Genomic DNA, 18,215 nt, shown 5'->3' on the forward strand with positions numbered 1-18,215 from the left:
CATATGTCGTGGTATACAAAAGTGACAGGGTGCATTGAGGTGTTATTAAATTTGTTCCAAATGACCGACAAATGTAAAAGAAAAAGTTAAAATATAAAACACAAGCTTTTAAAAATATTAAATCAGATTCAAGAAAAAAAAATTTCAATAAAGAAAACAAGAAATATTTAAGATACAAAGTTAAATTAAAATATATATTTTTGAAAAATTATAAAACGAAGTTTATAAAGTATAAATTTTGATAAGAACTAAAAACTATTAGATGAATTTTAAATTGCAACAGAAAATTCCAGTTATGACATTAAGGAAACGGTTCAAGATAATTTTCTTATTAAACTGGGAGCTGAAAATGAAATATATGAGAAATAAAATAATTAAATAAAGACTGCATTTTTTTCTTTTAATTTAAACATTTATATAAGTTTATTGAATCTAAACTTCAAAACTAAATTAAATGAGAAGGGGGAGCAATGTTTTTTCTCCCATTTCCACTCATTGTTTAGTCTGATGTGGCATGAAAGATCGTTTAAGTACTAATTATCTGGACATCGATAGTCTGCTTGGTTAAACTTCTATAACCTACTGAAAGTAATAAGCTATTGTAAATGAGTTGCTTTGCAGTAGTGACTGAGAACGATGATGTATTTGAAGGTTCCTGCCCTGTTTGTCTAACAAAACAAAAAAACACAAAAAAAAATCATCAGATTTTGATTTGATTTTCTTTTCCTTTTTTTTGTATTACAACTGAAGAAATATTGATGTATATGGAACTTAATAAAAAAAAAGGGAAACAATCCCTTTGGTCCTGCAGGATGTCGCTGGTCTACAATCCTCCGGGGCTCAGCAGTTAATAAATCAAACACACCCTTGTTACTGTTGTTTGTAATGCGAAGACAGTCCCCGCCCTGCTGGCCGGCAAAGAGAAAGGAGAGCAATTCGAGTGTAAAACACTGAAAATCTGCGTCTCTGTGAGTCGTCATAAATCATCTGGTCATATTTCAGCTTCAGTTCACTAACGGCTTCAAGCCTGAGAAATGAACCTTTGAATTTCACTGAAGGCGCGATCAGGTCCCAGTTTGTGACAGTCACGGAATTCTGCAAAACATCAGCGTCGTCCCGCAGCAAACCCCGCACACAGAAACCAGACCTCAGCGCCGGACAAAGCAGTGCATGTAAACAAATACACCCTTTGTTCAAGACAAAGGATTACGTCATTGTTTTACGAGATAAAGTCGCGGAACGTAAATAAATAATTGAATAAAATAAAATATATAACGAAAATAAATGACTTTTTTTCTTGTACTGTAGATAAATAATAAATACTTTTCAAAGGGATTTATTAAAACCCTCTATTGCATGACTATTTAATTTTGTGGGGGAAAAAAATATTTCACCGTATTTTGGGGGAGCTTTAGGGTCCCTAATAATATATCAATCATAAAGTTTGACACCCCCCCCCCCCCCCCCACCCCAAACAGATATTGGTTTGTTGCTTCAAGGCAACATTGTGCGACAAGGGTAGTCAAAACGAAGTTATTCTATAATAAGTTTTATTAGTACAACAAGGATGAACCAATAATCAAACAACAAATAAACAATGTAAACATTTCACAGAACAATAAACCACCAAAATACATCCGACATTTGATCCTAACCCCATACACGCCTGCGCGCACACACATACACACACACACACACATGTTGTGTTTCCATCACTTTCCATTAACTTCCATCCACTTCCTGGAGACTTATCCTGACCCATCACAACTACCTGCCTGAACCTAACCCTAACCTTACCCTAAACCTGACTCAAGCCTTCACCCTAAAATGTAATGATTTACCTTGCCATTTGTCCCCATAAAGTAGGCGAGACATCACAATGTGAGTGTGTAAACAGATTTGTGTCCCCACAACAATAAGTAATACATGTCCACACACACACACACACACACACACACACAATTACTTTACCAACTGACCCCTGAGCTCCTAAGTGTCCCTCAAACCTGATTCAGGGATCCACTCCTCCACTTCCCTGTCACTCCCTGAAAGCTCACTGTCCTCACTTTCTGAGGGAATGTCCCTAACTGCACATTCCCTTGGTTTCCTTGCATAAAAGGTTTTTACGTCCATGTCCTGTAATTATCAGTAGATTGTAAAGTAAAAAACAGTGACTATGATCCTATAAATTCACACAAACACATCTCTACACACATATGCATTATTTTGCCTGAAAAAAATTAGGCTAACTCCACAGTGTTGCCTTGAGGCAAAGAATGAAAATTAACAGTTTTACTGTATAAATAAATTTTAAAAAGTAGAACAAACAATCAAATATACTTCTTAACATATTCATGCACATACAAGTGTTTTTTATATACATTTATTTCACTAAAGCGCTATATAAATGCAAACCATTATTATTATTATTATTACTATTATTATTATTATTATTATTATTATTATTATTATTACTATAATGATGTAAAATAGTGATCTTTATCTTACCTTCTAATGGAGATGTCTCTCATGTAATGCAGCCCCCCCCCCCCCCCCCCCCAAAAAAAAAATGAAAGTCACACCACCTTCAACTCATCCTTTTATTGGAAAGTTGTCGCATTATTTGACAAAAAAAAAAAAAGTTTTTTTGAAGGCCCAGTGTGAGGCATGAAAATGTGGTTTGTTGCCTCAGGGCAACGCTATGCAGTAGAGGGATAAGCGTGTTAAAAATATTGGAAACCAATGAAATTAATATTTCATTTTTGTACTTACTCGTTTAATATCATTATATATTTTTGACATGAATCATTTAATTAATAATAAAGTTTATGAATAAACTTTTTAGACAAAAATAAAGATTTAAAGAACATTGTAAAGTAAAATCTCATGTTTTCTACTGATAATTTTGTGTTACAGATATGAAAACATTATTTAAATATAGGGATATAAAATAACTATAAGGATATAATAATACTACAACCTATAGCAATAATTTTACATACTACTATAAGAATATATGAGTTATTTCCAAGTTTCTCTTTGTTCACAGCCATTGACATGTCGAAGAGGTTAACACGTGAGGAGCGGATCGAAATTGTGTTGATATCTGGTGAACGCAGTAACCGGGTCATTGCAGCAGATTTCAATGCAAGACACCCTACGAGACCACCCATCTCCCATGCTACAGTTAGCAAACTGCTTGCTAAGTTTTGTGAAACTGGTTCAGTGTTGGATTTGCAAGAAAACTGTCACTAATGAAGAAACATCAGTGGCTGTCCTAGCTTCATTCAGCAAGAGCCCACAGCGTAGCACTCGCCGCATGTCACAGAGTGGCATTAGTCGAACATCCCTTCGGTGGATATTAGCTACTCACAAATGGCACCCTTACAAACTCCAGCTACTGCAGCATCTCAACGAGGATGACCCAGATCGGCGCACAGAATTTGCAGAACGGGCAAAACAAAAACTGGAACAGGACCCTCAGTTCACGCAGAAGATTTTGTTCAGTGATGAGGCAAACTTTTATGTGAATGGTGAAGTTAACAAACAAAACCACCGCTATTGGTCTGACACTAACCCACATTGGATGGATCCCTCCAAGACTGTTGGACCAACAAAAGTGATGGTTTGGTGTGGTATATGGGGTACAACGATAGTGGGTCCATTCTTCATCAATGGAAACCTCAAGGCCACTGGATATTTGAAATTGCTACATGATGATGTGTTTCCCTCTTTATGCACTGAAGCTGGCACGTTCCCTGAGTTTTTCCAGCAAGATGGTGCACCACCACATTATGGGTGCCAGGTCCGAGCATTCCTAGATGAACAGTTTCCTGGAAAGTGGATTGGTCGTCATGGGCCAGTTGAATGGCCCCCAAAGTCTCCCGATCTGACCCCCTTAGACTTTTATCTTTGGGGTCATCTGAAGGCAATTGTCTATGGTGTGAAGATACGAGATGTGCAGCACCTGAAACTACAGATACCAGATGCCTGTGCTGGCATTTCTCCTGCGGTGTTGCCATCAGTGTGTGAAGAGTGGGAGAAGAGGGTTGCATTGACAATCCAACACAATGGGCAGCACAGTGAACACATTTTGTAAGTGGTCAGAAACTTGTAAATAACTCATGAAAGAATAAAGTTACGTTGAAACCAAGCACACCATTGTTTTTCTTGTGACATTACCAATAAGTTTGATGTGTCACATGACCCTCTTCCTATTGAAAAAACAAAAGTTGTATCCAAGATGGCCGACTTCTTGAGGAGTTTGCCCCCTCACATATACTAATGTGCCACAAACAGGACTTTAATATCACCAACCATTCCCATGTTATTACGGTGTATCCATATAAATGGCCCACCCTGTAGATTGCATTTTTTAATTGACATTTTTCAAACTTCTTCTGTTTGATGTTTAACCCATAAATAAATGGCTGTCACATAAAATTATAACTTTAAATTAAAATGTTTACTTTTTTGTCTTTGTGGAATAAAATGATTTAAAGATTTTGTTCAGTTGTGAGGTTATAAATGATTCCCAGACAGAATGTTTTAAATTCTGATTTTATTGTGAAAATGAATTTTTGTCAACCCGGAGTCAAACAGGAAGTTGTGTCATTGATATGTGATCAGTGACGGAGTGATCAGATGAATCCTCGTCGGATGTCTGAAGGTCGCCCTCCTGTTGGTCGGATTCTGTGGAAGTCGTGGCGAGGTCGTCTGTGCGGGTCTGCGAGCGGGCCTATGGGGTCGTAGCGGGGGCGGGGGAGTAGGCCGTGGGGCAGGTTTGGTCGCTGATCGTATTCTCCACCGATGATGCCCGGCACCGGGGGGAAGTGAGGGTAGGGGATGGGGTGGAAGATGTCTCCTGGATGGAAAGGCAGGAGGGGGCGGGGGCGGGTCGGGGCAGCGTTTCGAAGTTCAGAGCGAAACTTGTACGACTTTTTGTAGAGCTGGAAAACAAATAAAAACAAATTAAATTATTTACACAAAAAATCCCCCCCAAAAAAAATCAACAACAAATCACATTAAAGCTTAAATTCTGCGAGCTATCATCAATCTGCCCCACATTAGTCTAATTTATTATTACCTTAAAATATTCATATTAAAAACGACACATTAGGAGGTTTTAAGAGTTTACAGTTCTTTAGTTATTTACTTTGATGAAGTGTGTTTCTCACCTCTTTCCAGTCTGTGTCTCTGGATCTGCCTGAGCCTGAATCTGAAAAACGGCAAACACAATCAGTCACTTTAATTATAATGATTTTGTTGAAAAACTGGACAATCACAATGAATCAATCAATAAATTTAATTGACTCATTTCACAACTTCAAATCTGTGTAAATTTAGAAAATATTTTGATACTTTTTAGTTTATTTATTTCTAAAAACGATCTTAAACACGGTGGACATTCAGGTGTTTCCCCCACAATTTCTGCTTATTTGTGGAGAAAATAATGACTGATTTGTTTTTACATTTTTTAAATGTTATTTTCTTTTTTAATGCTGTCATTTAAATTATCTTATTCAGATTCTAATATTTAATGTAGAGTAAGCTGTTTAAAACTTCACTGAAAATTATTTAATTAATAAGTAAATTAAGACATTATAACAGGTTTTAATAAGTTAAGGGTGTTCTAAGGGTGAAAAATAGAAAAAAAATCAAGAACATCTAAAAAGCACATGAAAAAGAACATTTAAACAGTGTCAGTGGAACATTTGACCCATAGTTAGAGAAATTTGCAGAAATAATTGTAAAAATAAATGAAATAGTTTTAGGGACTCTTTTTCCACCTGCGAAGTCGCGGCGGTACAGGTGTCTCCACAGCGACGAGTCTGCTGTGGCGACGTTGAAGTGCCGGCTTACCGCCGACAGTCTGACCACAGAGCGAACGTCGAGCAGGCGGAGGACTCGGAGGAGCAGCTCCGGAGGAAGAGCAGGCAGACCAAACGCCACGGGGAGAGCCATCGCTGAAACACATCACAGACTGTCAGTACCAGACATTAGCATGTTAGCACGTTAGCATCTGCTTACAGAGAAACATCATCAATGAAAACGCGACTCAAGCTCATATGAGTCAAACAAGCTGTTCCTCTAAAGCAGCTTCCCAAATGTTTCGGGACAGATTTTACTAGAATTCTTCGGGATATTAACATGAAATAGTTTATTACAAAACAAATGAGTTTGTGTGAAAAGAAAAACTAGAAAAGGAAACTCTGTATGAACTCAAGTCTGAAAGTAAAAAACGAATTTAAGATGGCAAAATAATCTGTAATCCTTTTTTTTTTTTTTTTTTTTTTTAACTCATGGCTTCAAAGGTTGGGATGAAACCTTTCATGGACACTCATATAAGTTCTTTATCCAACACTTTTTTACTACAAATAAAAGTTATTTGTTCTTTGGTATTTAAATAAGATGATGTAGTTGATAAAATGGGATTTCGATCAAAATATGTTTTGATCATAAGAAACGTAAAATTGAGTGTCATCTACATGTAACTTTTAAAGCTGCTAATCTTCTCAGTTCGAAGCACATAGAAGTCAAACACCAGAGGACCTAAACTGGAACCCTGGGGAACACCGTAGGTCACAGGTGTCGAACTCCAGGCCTCGAGGGCAGATGTCCTGCAGGTTTTAGATGTGTCCTTGATCCAACACAGCTGATGTAAATCACTAAATGACCTCCTCAACATGTCTTGAAGTTCTCCAGAGGCCTGGTAATGAACTAATCATTTGTTTCAGGTGTGTTGACCCTGGGTGAGATCTAAAACCTGCAGGACACCGGCCCCCGAGGTCTGGAGTTTGACACCCCTGCCCTAGGTGATAAAATACAGAATAAATTTGACTTTTAGAGGCACTTACTGCTAATTTATGGTGAAGTTATTTAATAATGTAATCCCCTTACATAATGCAAGTGAACAGTTTAAGAGACGCTTTAATTACATGTCAAAATGTCTTAAAATTTATAATAAAGCTGCAAATTCAAGGAGTAATCTTTTAATTTTGTATAACTTTAAATAACTTTCATTAAGATTTTGATTGGTTAATATAATTCTCTTTGCCCTGTATGTTTTTTATGAGTGGGATTTTGAGTTTTACATTTTAATTTTAATGAAATTGAACATCGATTTAAATAAAATCTTTCTTAAACTCACTAAAAGCTGTAACATGGCTAATGTTCACAGCAATTTAACTTCTCTGAGGTTTTCTCTGATTAAAGCTGATGAACTGGATGATGTCAGCACCAACATGTTGTGACTCATCTGAGAGGGGGCGTTACCTTCTCTGGCGGTGGCGATCAGTGGGTACGCCAGCTGGTCTTTGAAGAGTCGGGACAGTTTGCTGAGGTCTTTAAATGCTGCTGCAGCACTTCCTCCTGAACAACATCAGACACAGAAAATTAATCAAAGACGCTCCTGTGCTGGTGGCGTTATGCCAACCAATCACAGCTTTACCTGGCCACTCATTGGTCACGTAGCTGGATGCATTCAGACATAGTTTGCGGACAGTGTCGACCGTTTCTGTAACCTTCAGAGTCGCTGCATGAAGAAGAAAAAGGTCAGAAACACAGTGGGAGTTGAACACTAAAAGGTCAAAGAAAAATAAATTCAGCCCATTTAAAGAGGACTCACTGTTCATGACGAGCATTGGGCCCATGCACACAGCCACCACCGAGGCCAGGCTGCTCTCACACAGAGGATGAGTGTACTGCAGCTTGTAGACTCCACCTGCACACCTCCATCCAGCAGGCATCTCACCGGGCTTCAGCTCGGTGCCCTGTGGAGGCGCACACACTTACTCAAAGCGTCTGCCTTCACCTGTTTACTCAGCAGGATATTAACCTGTCCCCCTCGCCTCACCTGAGCAATGAACCCAGTCTCGAGCATCAGGAGATGTCCGGCCACCATGATGGCATCATTGGGACTTGTTGGCTGGGCCGTGTGGTACAGGAGCTCCAGAGAGAGTGGTGCCTGACCCTCCTCGGCCTCACTGCACAGCATTGGCTCCCAGATGGAGGCTGAAGATTCAGAGTCCAGCATCTCACAGGACGGCTGGGACTCTGAAAGGACTGCAGGACCGGCAGCCCCACTGACACTGCTGCTGCTGCTCGGCTGTTTACCAACAACAAAACTGTGAGCTTGGGCACGTCTACGCCCCATCGTCAGGTCTGATGAGTGACGCGGCACAGGCTAAAATAATTTGCTGTTGTTTCTTTGTTATAATAACTTAAAATATAAAACAGACATGAACAACATCAAAAACAACAACCTGCCATAAACAGGTCAAGGCTGATCTCCTTTAATGTTACAGCTGACCACAAACATCAAAACACAGTCAGATCCATAAGTATGTGAACAATGATGCCTCTGCTGACCAGCCTTTGAAAATGCAGGACTGTAATTGGCTGAAATTCCTGAACAGTCAACGCAACACTTTGTTGTCTTCTCGAGTTAAAGCTCAAAGTCTTATTGTTTGATATGAAATATTCTGTGATGACCCACGAGGCTAAACTACCAAGGCTCTGTCAGTTTTCAAATACTTGTGGTGACAACTGTAAAAGACAAACAGCAAGGGGCCTGGATGGGAACCTTGTGGAACACCGTACGATTATAAATCAGTGTTTGTCTTCATTTTCAGAATGATAGGGAATTTTAAAATACCATCAAACCATTACACAGATTTAACGCCCACTATGCTCTTCCAGTGAGTTTGTTTTTATTTTTTGGCACCAGTAACACTGGAGACCATCTCCTGCAATGGGTAAAGCTCATCCTTTTAAACCTTTGCAGAACTTTGTTTTTCTCTCCAGCTGTTCATGAGACGCACATCTGTAAGGATTTAAAAGCGCCCCAAGCACCAAATATATAAATGCTTCTCAGGCTGACTGAGACTTCGCTATTTAAAAATGTGTCTGGTGATGTGAAGCTGAGGATGTGTCTGAAAATGCTCCGTTAGACTCCTGCAGCTTTCCAGATGTGAAGATTTCTACTGCTGCGAGAGAGCCGGTGCTTCCACGATGAAGGCTGGCACGCCCATGACTTTTAACTGTTCTTTAATCCAAAGTTCCCTGAAAGCTTGTAAGTATCAGGTGAGAAAGCTTTTGAACCTGTGAATTCGTCCAGCTCCAAACAAAACATCTCAGGTTTCAGAGGCACAGCTGGTTCACCTAAACACTTTCAGTCTGATGCTGCTGATGCAAACTGAGATGAGTCAGAGTGTCATCAGTGTTGGATGATGTGAAATTAAGTGTGTCCTCGTGTGGATCCACAGAAGAGAAGCTGTGAGGGGGGTGTGGCCCTTTAAACCAGCTTTAACCCTTGCTGTGTGCTCTGTGGTGTGTCTGTATTTGCGAGTTATTTTATGTTATAATTCAGCTCATAAAAACACGAGAAAGTAAAACAGAAACTGTGCACTGAAGCCAGAAGTATGTGGATGCTTTCTGGGCCTGTTTCTGATCTCTGGCCGAGGCAGTCTACAGTCTGTGTAGACTGACCTCCCACACATGGACTGGAAACAGGCTCGATATGTCTCACACACCTATCCAGCCCACCTGAACAACCTGCTGGAGGTGAACATCATACCTGAGTGGAGGCCATGATGGGGGTCTGCTGGCTTTGCCTCTGGTTTGCAGAGCTCTTGGCTGCCGTGTAGGTGGAGCTTGTAGACGAGGCTGAGCTGGTTGAACCGGCGGCAGCTGTGGCTTCAGACTGAGGCAGATGGACACAGATCAAATCTCCGGACACGATGCCGCAGGATGCCAAAGTCTGAGCAGTGTCCGTGAGCAGCTTGGAGCCGTTCAGAGACAAACCAAACTCTGTGTCTGAACTGAAGCGCAAGTAGGGAGTCAAATAACTGAAACTTTATAAACCACAACTCAGATTACAGAGTTAGACATGTGCAGCACCGACCTGAGTCCATGTGAGGACAACAGCATCTCCTGGATGTGATCTCTGAGCTCTTTCAAACTGGGATCTTCTCCAAGTAACTCCACCCGGCTGGTCTGCCTGTTGATTCGAACTCGCAGCTTCATGATGCTGCTCACACACAGACACAGGAAGAGGACTCACACTAAGTAATGCACAGACTGCAGAGGGCCATGATGCTCTTAACAGAACTGTATTCACATGTTTGGATTTTATATCACGCAGTCTGATTTTTCATATAATTTTATTTCCATGTTGTATTTAATATTTTATTTATATGCAACTTTGTTTTATTCCTTTATTATTATTATTATTATTATTATTATTCAAAGGAGCTTGCAAAGAAAAGAGTCTGGACTTCTTTAAGTTACTTGAAGAGGTTTCACCTCTCATCCGAGAAGCTTCTTCAGTTCTGAGAACCTTCACAGACATTATTATTATTATTATATTTTTTCTTTATTTTAATCATCTTTCTATTAATGTTTAATTGTTTCATTTCTAATTTTTACTAATAATTATTATTTTTGTATGTAATTGTATTCATTTCTTTAGTATGTATTAATCTATTTCATTTTTTGTTATCAGGTTCTTATTTTTCGTTTCTTATTGTATTTGTGTTTCTCATAAAAATATGTTGTCAAATTTCACTAAAAACAGATAAAAAGTGAATGGAGTCTGGTGAAAAGATTCCAGCTGCTAAATCAGATCATCAGTGAACAGTGACGTAATATCTAATGAACTTTAACTAACATTAATTTAATCTGTGCACATATTTAAAAAGTATCACGTGATTTTTACTGTGCACAAAGTGACTCTGATTCAAATCCAAACCTCACAGTAAACTTTAGCTCATTAAGTACGAAACCTCATTACAAATCTGCCAAATTTAACTTTTGATGAGTCACTAATGACGTTTTGAAATTTCTTAGCAGCTTTAGCTCCGCTTTACCGCTAAAACGTCACATTTAGAGGGTTTTCGTTCATTTTGCGCTGATTTCAGAGCGTCGTTGGTTCTCTGTGAGGTAGAAAAATATGTAAAGAGCTGCGTGAAAACAAACGTTTCGTTTTCGTTTCCGCAGTCTTATCGTTAGCTAACGTTTCACTGACGCTGCTGCTGCTTAGCGCGGGTTAGTGTTAACTAACCGGGTTAAGGAGCGTTTGTAGTCCTGAAAGCTGGAAGTCAAACAGAAGAACACTCACACCGTGAACTACCGGGAAGACATCCACGACTCTTCATGTGCTTCTCTGTAAACACACAAACCTGCAGCGCCCCAAAACACGCACACACCGCTTCCGGGATGGATTTTCATAATACAACACGTCGAGGGCACTCAAATCAAAAGTTTATAAACCAAAGTTTTTTTAAAAAAAAATCGTAATAATTCTGTTAGAATAAATGTATTATGCCGTAAAAAGGCCCAACTTTTCAAAATAACAACTTTTATTAAATTAGATGCATGTATTTATATTTTTTATTTATATGTACGCATGCATTATGTTGCTTTGTGTAGATTCTGCTTTTGTTTTGAAGGCTTGTCACTAAACTTCCTGAATCATTATCCAAAATAAACTTTCGTAAAACTACAAATACGGCAACCGGGCTGCATAAAATCCTGAGTATTCTCCAGAACATTTCGATTGGTATGAATAAATCTGCAGGGGAGATAAAATTAATCATCTTTATATACTGTTTAAATAACGGCATTTTATGTTCCCCAAAAGGTTGATTCTGTTCATCTGGACGTAGCTTTGTCAGTGGGAGAAACGTTTCATCACTCATTCAAGTGACTTCTTCAGTCTCAGCTGACTGTGGGTTTCCCCAGCATTATAAACAGTACATTTGCACGATAACTGAAACTAGCCCACTGAATGAACGGTGGGCTGTGAGGTCAGTTCCTTGATCATTAATATGCAAATTCTCATTATCATTGATCCATAACCACTGATCGAAGCCCGTTGATCAAAGCCCGTTGATCAATGGTACTCATTGACCATGAGTACCATTCACAGAGAGTTGGGAAATGTCTGCAATCACAGCATTGTAAGATAGTGAAAGATGTACCCTTACTGTATTTTCTGCTGAAAGTAGAAGAAAAACAAGATGATGGTTTAAGTTGAAAATTTCCGCTTCTTATTTCTGTCTATTATATCTTGAGATCATTTAATGAATTCACAGATCAGTGCTGCTCTCTCTTTCTTTGCTAATATAAGTCAGTGGATCTCACTCAGCAGTGTCTGTCTCTGTCATTTATCTCCATAGTAACCATCTCAGTATTTATTATATAATATTTATTTAATGACGCTTTGAATCTCCAAAAATTCAGTGATTAAAAAGCCAAGAAGCTGGATGTAATTCAGCCAAAGACTCTATGTGGAGCACTTTTATTCCACAACAGTATTGCCATGACAAGAAAAAGAAATCAGAAAAGAAAAAACAAATTAGTGACTGATGGAAAGAGCAGACTGAACACACAGTTCAGGAGGACAGGGCCGTGTCTTATTTGCAGCGTGGGCCACCAGAATACCCAGAAATCATAAATACATCATCGATGAACGACAGCAAAGGTTGTCGGAAATGACTGAAAGGGAAGGGTTTAGTTTATGATTCACAATACAGCAAGGACACGTGTGAGTGTGGGAGCACTGTCACGGGCAGGAACTCCTCACAGAGGGCAGGAAGTGTTTCCATCACAGAAATTGAACCCGCAGAGCAGGAGGAGCAGAGAGATCCTGGAGCACGTCCACACACTGCTGTTCTACTGAGGATAATACCGCATAGAGAATAACCGTGGAACACTGAACAGTAGGTGGCAGTAATGCGCGTGCAGCCTGTTGAGCGTAGAAGAAAAAGAAGCCGAAGAAGACTCTTTTCTTCGGCTTCTTTTTCTAATCTTACATTAGACAGCCAGTGAAACGCGGCGTTAAAGAGTGAGATTTGCCGTTTTTGGTCGTTTGTGGAGTCATGAGTCGCAGTTACAATGATGAGCTGCAGTTTCTGGATAAAATCTCCTCCACCTCCTGGAGAATCAAAAAGGGCTTCGTCCCCAACATGCAGGTACGAGCTAACAGATAACAGCTCACAGCTAGCTGGTAACGTGGCTGGGCTGACAGCTGCAGGTGACTTGATTAAACACAGGTGTCCACGGCATGAGAGGAGAACATCAGAGACAGTAGAACACAGGAGCTGACGGAACCCCCGAGAAATGCCGAATAAGCACGAGGCTAAAAATGATTCTGAACAGCAGCACAAACTTAAAAACGCTTAAAATGATTTACGAAAGTTTTAAGTGTATCTGTTCTGCTCCACCCGCGGGTGGACGCTGGGAGGAGGTGACTCTGCTCCATTTTAGTTTATTTTCAGTTGGTTTCATTGTCTCACAGAAGAAAGATTCAGAATAATCATTAAAGCGAAGCAGGGACGCTCCTTAAAAGCTTTTATTTCCTCTGCTGTCACCTCTTGACTCCTCCTCCTTTTCCTCTTTAGGTGGAAGGAGTTTTCTACGTGAACGAGTCTCTGGAGAAGCTTATGTTCGAGGAGCTTCGTAATGCCTGCCGAGGAGGAGGTTGGTGACCTTTGAACCCCTCTGAGAGCCCCCTCTACCTGACCTCCACCCTCCTCATTTCGCTCTGTTCCTCCTCCTCAGGTGTGGGCGGGTTCCTTCCAGCCATGAAACAGATTGGGAATGTGGCGGCGCTGCCGGGGATTGTGAACGTGAGTGTTGCCGTTCTGTATGTGTCCACAGTAAATGTTTTGCTTCGTACTCAGGGTGTCTCTGATTGGTCGGCAGAAATCCATCGGCCTGCCAGATGTCCACTCTGGGTACGGATTTGCTATCGGGAACATGGCAGCCTTTGACATGGACAACCCCAATTCCGTGGTGTCTCCAGGTAGGAAGTACTATGATAAAACATAAGCAGGGTCCTCTAAAACCTGATGAAAAATGAATGGAGTTTGGTGGGAAGCTATGTGCAGGAAGTAAAAAAATCTTCCAACCTGTGGATTTCCCTGCTGTGGTCACCCGTCATGAAACTTACTCTGTGACCCACCCTGTTAAAACAGTACTTCCCATGTGCCCTCCAGGTGGCGTGGGCTTCGACATAAACTGCGGTGTCCGCCTGCTGAGGACAAACCTGGACGAGGGCGATGTCCAGCCGGTGAAGGAGCAGCTCGCTCAGTCACTGTTTGACCACATCCCTGTGGGAGTCGGCTCCAAAGGCGTCATCCCGATGGGCGCCAAGTAAGTAGAACAGAACAGACCTGCCTCTCCTCACCTGTGTGTCACCTGACTAATGCATGTGTCACCAGGGACCTGGAGGAGGCGCTGGAAATGGGCATGGACTGGTCTCTAAGGGAGGGCTACGCCTGGGCCGAGGATAAGGAGCACTGCGAAGAGTACGGGCGCATGCTGCAGGCCGACCCCAACAAGGTGTCCTCCAAGGCCAAGAAGAGAGGCCTGCCGCAGGTAGCCCTGCAGCTCACACCTGTGTTCACACCTGCAACCCTCTGCTGGTGTCTAAAGCTGTGTGTGTGTGTGTGTGTGTGTGTGTGTGTTGCAGCTTGGCACTTTGGGAGCAGGAAACCACTATGCTGAGATCCAGGTGGTGGATGAGATCTACAACGACTACGCCGCCAAGAAGATGGGCATTGACCACAAAGGCCAGGTGTGCGTGATGATCCACAGCGGCAGCCGAGGCCTCGGGCATCAGGTCGCCACAGGTACGAGTGCCGCCGAAATGGATCGCCGAATATTACAAACCTTCACTTCTGCCTTTTAAATTATCAACGAAAACACCTGGTGATATTTACAGATGCTCTGGTTGCCATGGAGAAGGCGATGAAGCGTGACAAAATCACGGTGAACGATCGACAGCTGGCCTGCGCTCAAATCAACTCTCCTGAGGGGCAGGATTACCTGAAAGGCATGGCAGCCGCAGGAAACTACGCCTGGGTCAACCGCTCCTCCATGACCTTCCTCACCAGACAGGTACGCTCACCTGAGCCGCTCTCGGGTCATAAACGCACCGCTGCACCCGCCCTAACAAGAGAAGTGACCTCACATGGTGCTTAAAGCGCAGCTCTTCTCATGAAGAAGTGAGTTCCATGATCAGGAGGATGAACCCACTCTGTTCCACTCCGAGTCGGGGATTCGACGAATGCACTTAAACGCACCACAAATAATATAAAAATACAACTGTAAAAATCATTAATGTGATAGAAAATTCAATTTCTGCTTCTGTTCATTTGTTTTTTATTTTCGTTACATTTTTTATTAATTTTTTTAATCTTTTAACTTTTATTTAATTCATAATTTTTGTGTATTTCTTTTGTTTTCATTTCATTTATAGGATATTCTGTAATTTGAACTTCCGGCATCGGATTGCTGTGGAGTCTAATAATGTCCCGATTCTGCTATGATCGTTATGGGGAGAGGGTTTGGGTGAGCGGAGTCTGTAAAAGCAGTTTTCGTGTCTTTCAGGCCTTCTCCAAAGTGTTCGGTACGACGCCGGATGACCTTGACATGCACGTCATCTACGACGTCTCTCACAACATCGCCAAAGTGGAGGAGCACATTGTGGACGGGAAGCAGAGGACGCTGCTCGTTCACCGCAAAGGATCCACGCGAGCCTTCCCCCCTCACCACCCCCTCATCCCCGTCGACTACCAGGTAAGAGCGCGTCATGTTCGTCTGTTTACTCGCCATCATGATGTGAGTCTTGCCTGAACTCGCTGCCATTTCCAGCTCACAGGTCAGCCGGTGCTCATCGGTGGGACGATGGGGACCTGCAGCTACGTCCTGACGGGGACCGAGCAGGGCATGATGGAGACGTTTGGGACCACCTGCCATGGAGCGGTACGAGTCTGAGCGCCCTTCGCGCTGTCACATGGTCAACCTTGGTTCGTTTCATGTCTTTAAGCAACTTCCTGTCTGTTTCAGGGCCGAGCGCTCTCTCGAGCAAAGTCACGCAGGAACCTGGACTTCCAGGACGTCCTGGACAAACTGGCCGACATGGGCATTGCCATCCGGGTGGCGTCGCCCAAACTGGTGATGGAGGAGGTGAGGGGGAGGAGTCAGGGTGGGTTTTTATGCACTTTAAGCTGTTTTCTGTTTGCGTCTGACTTTTTTTTTTTTTTTTTTTTTTTGTGTTAAGGCTCCTGAATCATACAAAAACGTGACAGACGTGGTGAACACGTGTCACGAGGCTGGCATCAGCAAGAAGGCAATCAAACTGAGGCCGATCGCTGTCATCAAAGGATGAAGCTGAACCACAGAAATGACTCATGGGCGAAAGACGATAAACACGACTTTTCTGTTTGGAGAGAATTTACGTTAAAGAAGGATTTAAAAAAAAAATAAAATAAAAAAAAAGACATTCTGTTTTTGTTTGGTTGCCAAGAAAACCAGATCGCACTGCAGTGGAGGTCAGAGGTCACCTCTCAGGACTGAAGTGGCCGCTGTAGTTTCCAGTTTCTGCTTCATGAGCTCTCTGAGACACGTCCTCAGAAATGAGCGGCTGCACTTCTTGCAGATCAAAAAACGAGCCGCTGCGGCTGAAAATTTTCTCCGCTCAGCATGAAGTGAGTCCCAGAAGAAAAGCTGGATCTGAATCCTTTGAGATAAATGCAGAAATCTGCTTTCATTTCAGTGTGCTCACACTACTGCAATAAAAATCGAATTCATGCCTTAAATGTGCGTAATAACGAAGACTGTCTGAGAAAACGTAAACATGTTTAATTTCTGTTTAGTTTCCAAAAAAGATCGACTTCAATAAAGAACCAAGTGTGCAGTGAACGGGTTCAGTCTTTGTTTTCCACTGCCGCTGAGAATACAAACACCTGTGAAGTGTTTGGTCCACAGTGAGAAAAAAAGATTTTATAAAATGAAAACAGATGTGCTGTGGATGAATGATGTTCTCCTGTTTTAGGACGTAAATGTCAGAGCTGTGAGTTTAGCTTCTTCTCAAGAAGCAAAATTGAAAGAATTCGTGAATTTCTCATATTTTATTCCATTACATCTCAGGATCCACCTCTGGGAACGTTTCCGGACACGTTAACCAAATAAAAGCAGTCACATGATCTCTGTAGAGGAGGTAAAGTCAAAGTCACTGTCCTAATCCCACATGTAGGCTCAGAGATTTAATCTCACATTACGACTAGAGATGGCACGATACCACTTTTTTATGTCCGATACCGATATCATAAATTTGGATATCTGCCGATACCGATATGAATCCGATATAGTGTTTTTTAATCAACAAAACTGTTTTTTAAATATCTTGCTGCATTTTGTATAAGTTCATACTCAAGTTTAAAACAACAACTACACTAAAGCTATTCTGTTATACCTGTATGCAAAAAAAAATATTTCATAGTTCAGCAATACTGATCAATCTAATAAACTTAAACCTACACCATCCTCCCTATTCTGGTATTTTAAAGAGTACTTAGCATAAATATTAAGCAACCTAACTAATAGGGTTCCAACTCCCAGCAACAACAAAAATAAAAAAATAGGGAACCACCCCTCACGCTCCACCTCATGATGCTTAATCGACGTAATCAACCTTAATTTGATGCAGTGTGAAAAAAAATGCACAGAAATCAATTATTTTTCAAGAAATATTAAATAGATTCAACATCTTTCTTCAACAAAATTGCAGACTGCACAGATGGTGCCTTCCCAAAGGAAAAAGTACTATAGCTTACTAGGGTATATTAGACTTAACAGTTACTATATGCAGTAATGGACTTCTATACATTTTACATCAGATTAAAACTTTGGGTGTAAGATTCAGATAAATATTAAATAATTAAAAGCAAGACATTTTAAATGAGAATAAGAAAAAAAAGTATGTCTTTGTGCCCCCTTTTCCCTGTTAATGCCCTATCGGCCCCCCTGGCTAAACTTTGCTAGATCCGCCCCTGCACAGTTACCAGCGTCAGCTAAAGATCCTCGAGTAGAAAGTAATATTAAATAAATTCTAACAACAGCTGATCAAGCTTAAACGTGCTGCTGTTGTTCAGCCGCTGGTTTCCTCTTTCTGGTGCAAAGTGGGCCAAAAGCAAACAAGAGACACGGACTCGCAACAGAAAAGCCGATCAGCTGATCGTTAAGCAGTTTCATGATTGAAGTAGCAGCCGGAGAGGCAGTCGCTCGTTAATCTTAACGCAGGAATGCTTTACAAACATTCAGAGATGGACTTACACACTTGCTTTACTTCTCTCGGGGATAACTTTGTCGGAGATGAAATGCCGGGTTGCTAGCGAAGCTCCAAATGCTATCCAGACCACCGACAG

The 18,215-nt window shown here is 41.3% G+C and overlaps 2 protein-coding genes across 4 annotated transcripts; one reads left to right on the forward strand and one right to left on the reverse strand.

The window, feature by feature from the left end:
• Nucleotides 1-4,544: 4,544 nt before the first annotated feature.
• Nucleotides 4,545-12,141, reverse strand: fbxo7 (F-box protein 7). 3 transcript variants are annotated; one of them, XM_085437155.1, is made up of 10 exons: nucleotides 11,988-12,141; nucleotides 9,905-10,030; nucleotides 9,578-9,821; nucleotides 7,856-8,107; nucleotides 7,628-7,772; nucleotides 7,451-7,534; nucleotides 7,276-7,371; nucleotides 5,790-5,966; nucleotides 5,178-5,218; nucleotides 4,545-4,949 (listed from the first exon to the last, which is right to left on the reverse strand). In XM_085437155.1, the coding sequence occupies exons 2-10, from the start codon at nucleotides 10,024-10,026 to the stop codon at nucleotides 4,641-4,643; spliced, it is 1,470 nt and encodes a 489-aa protein (XP_085293281.1). In that variant the 5' UTR covers nucleotides 10,027-10,030; nucleotides 11,988-12,141; the 3' UTR covers nucleotides 4,545-4,640. The 3 variants fall into 3 exon arrangements, with proteins under 3 accessions (XP_085293281.1, XP_085293279.1, XP_085293280.1); XM_085437153.1 differs by lacking the exon at nucleotides 11,988-12,141 and adding an exon at nucleotides 11,120-11,232; XM_085437154.1 differs by lacking the exon at nucleotides 11,988-12,141 and adding an exon at nucleotides 11,063-11,232.
• A 642-nt stretch (nucleotides 12,142-12,783) lies between these two features.
• rtcb (RNA 2',3'-cyclic phosphate and 5'-OH ligase) lies at nucleotides 12,784-16,710 on the forward strand. The gene is made up of 12 exons (XM_085437156.1): nucleotides 12,784-12,974; nucleotides 13,404-13,482; nucleotides 13,564-13,631; nucleotides 13,708-13,807; nucleotides 14,001-14,157; nucleotides 14,226-14,382; nucleotides 14,477-14,636; nucleotides 14,729-14,904; nucleotides 15,397-15,585; nucleotides 15,661-15,771; nucleotides 15,856-15,975; nucleotides 16,070-16,710. Exons 1-12 carry the CDS (start codon nucleotides 12,882-12,884, stop codon nucleotides 16,175-16,177), a joined length of 1,518 nt encoding a protein of 505 aa, XP_085293282.1. The 5' UTR covers nucleotides 12,784-12,881; the 3' UTR covers nucleotides 16,178-16,710.
• Nucleotides 16,711-18,215: the final 1,505 nt, after the last annotated feature.

The sequence above is a fragment of the Copadichromis virginalis genome, linkage group LG17 (assembly GCF_057382275.1).
Source record: "Copadichromis virginalis isolate Kocher_CV1m ecotype Utaka linkage group LG17, C_Virginalis_male_GT1.1, whole genome shotgun sequence".
In the NCBI taxonomy this organism is placed as follows: Eukaryota; Metazoa; Chordata; class Actinopteri; order Cichliformes; family Cichlidae; genus Copadichromis; species Copadichromis virginalis.